At 44.3% G+C, this 5,044-nt stretch overlaps 2 protein-coding genes across 2 annotated transcripts in view; one reads left to right on the top strand and one right to left on the bottom strand.

The window, feature by feature from the left end:
- The window catches only part of T265_03255 (hypothetical protein), a gene marked incomplete at both ends in the record, with an annotated part of 8,927 nt that extends 5,598 nt beyond the window's left edge, over positions 1–3,329 (bottom strand). The window contains one exon of the mRNA XM_009167688.1: positions 3,171–3,329. Within this exon, the coding sequence (XP_009165952.1) occupies positions 3,171–3,329 (159 nt within the window). The remainder of the gene's footprint in view (positions 1–3,170) is intronic.
- The window catches only part of T265_03256 (hypothetical protein), a gene marked incomplete at both ends in the record, with an annotated part of 6,578 nt that continues 2,268 nt past the window's right edge, over positions 735–5,044 (top strand). Inside the window, 2 exons of the mRNA XM_009167689.1 lie at positions 735–951; positions 2,531–2,657. Coding sequence (XP_009165953.1) covers positions 764–951; positions 2,531–2,657 — 315 coding nt within the window. The remainder of the gene's footprint in view (positions 952–2,530; positions 2,658–5,044) is intronic.

Here is a 5,044-nt window from a genome sequence, read left to right as displayed (position 1 = left end):
GCCAAGGTGTCAGGGTGGGTCACCAGGTATCAAATTGACGAAGCAAAACGTTGCCCAGCAATAAATCTACCGATTGTTACCAAACTTTCCGAAAAAAGCTGGGGCTAGCCGGAGTAGAATTGGCTGATTATTTCGATCCTAACAATGAGGATGATGATGAGTACTCTCATCTTTTGGATGAGTAAAGTTCCACTTGCGGAGAGTCAAGGAATTCTAGAAACTCAATCCCATCAAAGCTGTTTCCTCCTTGTGGAGCTTATCAGTACGGTGTGTGTGCGGCCAGCCTTCCAACAAGACAAAACCGAATGCCAATGCTAATATCATATGTCCTCACTCATTAGTGTTTGAGTGTAGGAAAAATCAATAATGGTGATTAAATTGAAATGAACTAATCAAACAATCAACACCTCGGATCAACCGTGGTCGAATAAACCAGGAATTGCAAATCATTTTGAGAGGAATTGAAAAGAACATGGCACACCTTCACAACATGTTCGCCCGCTCCGAGCTTTTTGTGTCCGGTTGTAATCTCTCCCCGCGTAAATCAAGCCAGCCAACAGTCCCGCATATTCATTCTGTGTAGAGGCAATTTCAGTAGTTCACAGGGAACTATTTCTAGTTTCTAATCACCACCGTATGCCCCAAAGTATTGTCGACAGATCGACTGTATGGACAGCTCCCACACGGGCCAATAAATGTGACATTTTGCCCGCATACTACCGATGTATATATGGCTGGTTTCTGTCACCTCTCTGTACTGACGATGGGACAGGTTAAGATGAAACTCACCTGGTTTGTGCTTGGCCACCTTCTGATGTGGTTGGTCCATGCACAACAGACCGAGAACACAGTAACTAAAACAACAGTCACGAAAGACGGTGAGGTGAAACTGGAAGTTACCTGCATCGGAGACAAACGAGACTTCTGTAAAGGCAAACCACAAGGATTTGAGTAAGTCCCTCTCTGTTTCTTCGAAGTTGTGAAATTATTTTGGCAATCCAGCGGCAGAGTTTTAGTAGCTATTGTCAATCCGTCAAACTGATGTGTTCAACGTTGTCCTTTCTTTATCGGTTGTCTCCGAGTCAGAGACAATTTTGAAAAAAATTGAATAACTCGGGGAAAGAACAAAATGTATGACCAGCGTGTACTGGAAAGTTACCCGGGGTTGTATTCCATCGTTCTACATGTTGAAACACCTCTGCTGGAACCCGTTTTTGAGCCAGTTTGGTGACTCACACACAAGAGGTCTGGAAAAAGACCAGGTTTGCTCACGCCGTTTGACACAAACTGCATTGTACTTATGTACGGGACTCTGAGTTCAACTGCATTCATTCTGTGTAACTCCGGTAATCGAGAGAACAGCTCACAATCCGTGGAACAGGCTACCAAGTAATCTGGTCAGTTTGCTCAAAAACATGTTGTTTTGTCGCTCCCTGGGGAACCGGACGGTACTCTCGAACAGAGACTGATTGTGTTTGATCAGCATGAATGGCTTTGATCATCCATGGCTGTTGGGGCGCAAATAAGTCGGAAAACGGCTCAACTGGTAGACTCATATGGAAACTTACAGTACATCAGTATCCAATTACTCATTTCAGATAAACCATCCAACCACTCAGTCCGTTGGCTTTTGGAGAAGAGGACAAAATATGAAGAGTGCTCCCTGCTGTAGGGACCAGCAACAAAATGTCCAGCGACGCGAGCCTGTCTGAGTGACGTTCATCATAACAGACCGTTCTTGTGGTTAGTGCTTTACGCGTAACCGTTGAATCGACCACAAATTTTGCTAGAAACGGGGTTGATAAAGAGACATCTGATGAGGAGTAATTTCTCGACGGAACCCTATATGGAGATATTCTTGTTTGGAGGGAGGGAAAATCAGTTTACACCCCAACCCAAAGCAATCTCCATTTTTGGGCGGTGTCAACAGAAAATGCATACTGGCCTTGTGAATAGGACTCACTGACTCACAAGTTCATCCCACCATGAATCAATAAATTTACCAGTCAAAGGCTGTGTTGTCCATCTGACCTTGGGTAGTTTTTTCAGATTTTACTCACTCATTTCTTGGAACGATACTCGAATAAGATTTGTAAGTTCTGAAAGATGGCAGAACAAGACGAGCGTACACTGGGCGTCTTTTTGCGCATCCCAGGTAATTTCAGAACTATGGAAAAAGTGTAGATTTGATTGTGACTGTCACAAGTAGAAAGGGACCCTAAAGGAAACCGCCGTTTGTAGTCAAGACGGTGCTTGTCCCGCGGAGCCTTAATTCCCTGACACAACGGGTCCCCCGGAGCAATGGTGTTCCCCGATATACTCGATGAGTACTAATGCACCCAAAACTATATCGTCGACGATAAAGGCAGGACTGCTGCAAGGAGTGAAACCGAGGACTCCAGATCGAACAGATGGTAGAATGTATAGTTTCCGAGCGATTAGTTTGGTCACACACCAGTTCATTTACCTGTATTGTACGGTACACCTTCTTAGCTCGTCACCCACCGAGTTTCCCATCATGAACCCACAGATTCTCCGATGGATGTCGACCGTGCCAGTGCCAACCGAGTGACGCCTTTTGTACCTCTCAGGACTGCGAAACTTTGGTGGATCCGAAAACTGATCCAGAAGAGTACTGTTCGAATATTATGAAGCAGGTACGTTTATTTTTACAGTTGTATCAGACCACTTCATGTCAGACGATACAAGAGCTGTCCGATCGGTTCCAGAAAACGATGAAGGATCATGGTTTTTTTGATAAATCGAGCGTTTAGTGGGGCGAAGCGTTTCATTCATATAATCACTCGTCATAAGTTAGTTTGGAAATTGGTCGTAGTTTGTGACATCAGGTGTAACACTCTGTTTGTTTTGTAATATATATATATATATATTACTGGAGCCAAATACGGAATGCCACCACACAAAAAAGTGTTGTGTGTCGAAATACCACTAACGAGGCTGAGGGTTTTGAGTGAAAATGTCGACCCGAAGATCGAATTCGGACCTGCAATATCCTTCTGATGAATTGCACAATACGGCAAAGCGAAACGGAGACGAAATTTTGGTTACTCGTTCCCTCATGAAAATATACTGCGATATGTCGAATATCGTGCCAACTGAATCATGAGGCGGCCTGTGTGCAGCACATACAGTTAAACAGTATCATAAACGAGAGATTCAGTCGAGTCTCTCGCGAAAACCAAAATGATTTGCAAATGAGTACAAGTAGAACGTAAGGTTGACAGAAACTCGGAGACTGCGCCTACCTGATGAACCCCAATAAAGGTGCAACCGGTCGTAGGCTGTCGAAGAATTTTCAGCAACCTCATGAGTAATACATTAAGTCTATACATGTATCACGATATCTCGAATGTCGTAGCGAGTGAAACATGAAGCGGCCTGGTGCAGCACATTCAGTTGTCTGGAAACACCACAAACGAGAGATTCAGCTGGGTTCCAGATGAGTCTCACGAAAAACCAAATTAGTTTGCAAATGGGTGTATTTCGCTAATTTCGTGCAATTTGGTTTCAAGTAGAAATCAGTTTGACGGAAACTCGGGGACTGCGTCTACCTGATGGGCCCGAACTGGAAGGGCGAAACCGGTCGTGGGCTGTCGAAGACTTTTCAACAAACTTGTGAGTAGTTTCACTTAAGGAAATATACTGCGATATCTCGAATATCGTGCTAATTGAAACATGAGGCGGCCTGGGTGCAGCAAATTCAGTTGAAGAATATCATGAACTAGTGATCCACAGGTGTCTCTCGTGAAAACCCAGTTGCTTTGTAAAGGAGTGTATTTTTAGAGAACGGATAATTACTTTTTGTTACTATTTGGACTCCATTCACTTCTGCCTTTAGGAGCAGTTGCCAAAATGTGGTCCTCCTTCAATCCCAGTTCCATTTGGATGAAATTCGCACATCACAGGTAGACAAGGGCAATGACATAATTTGAAATTGCAACTAATACCACTCAAGGGAGTACCTGATGTTGCCAGAGCGACCAAATCACTGGGCGCAGCACTGAATCAACATCAGTCTCTCTCCGCCTCACCTTCAGGGGGAGACGTCCTGAAGAAAAAACTGCGACTCCTACTGTTAAAGGGCAACGGTCAGACGTCTCAAAACGTCCAAAACGCCAGTAAAGTTAAGCATTTAGGTCTGACTGACTGAGACTGACAATTCCTGTTTGGCCTCAATGGACCTGGCATCGTAGATCAAAAGGTTTTCAAGTTTTCGGCCTCATGAGTTACGGATTCCATACTCCCCTGCTGGAGTTACGTGAGAAGCGTAAATGCGCTTCTCGACCTCAGCAGTAGATCGAAATCCCAATTGAAAATATTCCTAGACTTGTCAATAGCAGTATCATCTGCTTGAATATCTCTTTGGAAATAGCTGTCTCACATCATTTACTCGACATAGACACTTACCAAACGGAACAAAAGTCTGACATCAAAGAATAAAGATACAAATACGTGGTGGGCTTCCGAGGCTGGCCAAAAATTAGGGGAGGGATATAGCGGAACAGCAAAATTGTCGATGCATCTTCGATTCTGGTAAATATGGTTCAAGTACTCCATCTTTATAAGCTGACGGAAATTAGTTTTTTCCATAAACTAGAAAATGAAAGCTACCTAATCGAGTAAAAGACTGATATGTTTGACCTTTCACTCATGTTAATCACTGTAGTATGCACGATATGGAAGCAACAGGAGACAGTGATTCTCAGAAGGCAGGTGTTCACGACAATTTCTGTGGATGGAAAACAGAAACAAAGCTCATGAGTCAGTGCCCAGTAAACACTGTTGTACCTCACCAATACTCACATATAAATCGATCAAAGTGACAGGCACCGCATACTACAGGGAAGTCGATTCATGCACAAGCCAAACTGAAGCAAATGATTGGCTGGCCCTAGTCACGTGATCCATACCGAAACATACAACCACTGCATACGAGGCTCAACTGCTCAACAGAAATTTGCACCGAGAGACGCTCGTGGCTTGGTGGCCGGGCGGGGGCAGGGTGGGGGCGGGCCCCCCGTGT

This window comes from Opisthorchis viverrini (assembly GCF_000715545.1).
Source record: "Opisthorchis viverrini unplaced genomic scaffold opera_v5_45, whole genome shotgun sequence".
Classification (NCBI taxonomy): Eukaryota; Metazoa; Platyhelminthes; class Trematoda; order Opisthorchiida; family Opisthorchiidae; genus Opisthorchis; species Opisthorchis viverrini.
Note: the sequence above shows the minus strand (reverse complement) of the source record. Positions and strands in the feature narration are given on the sequence as shown.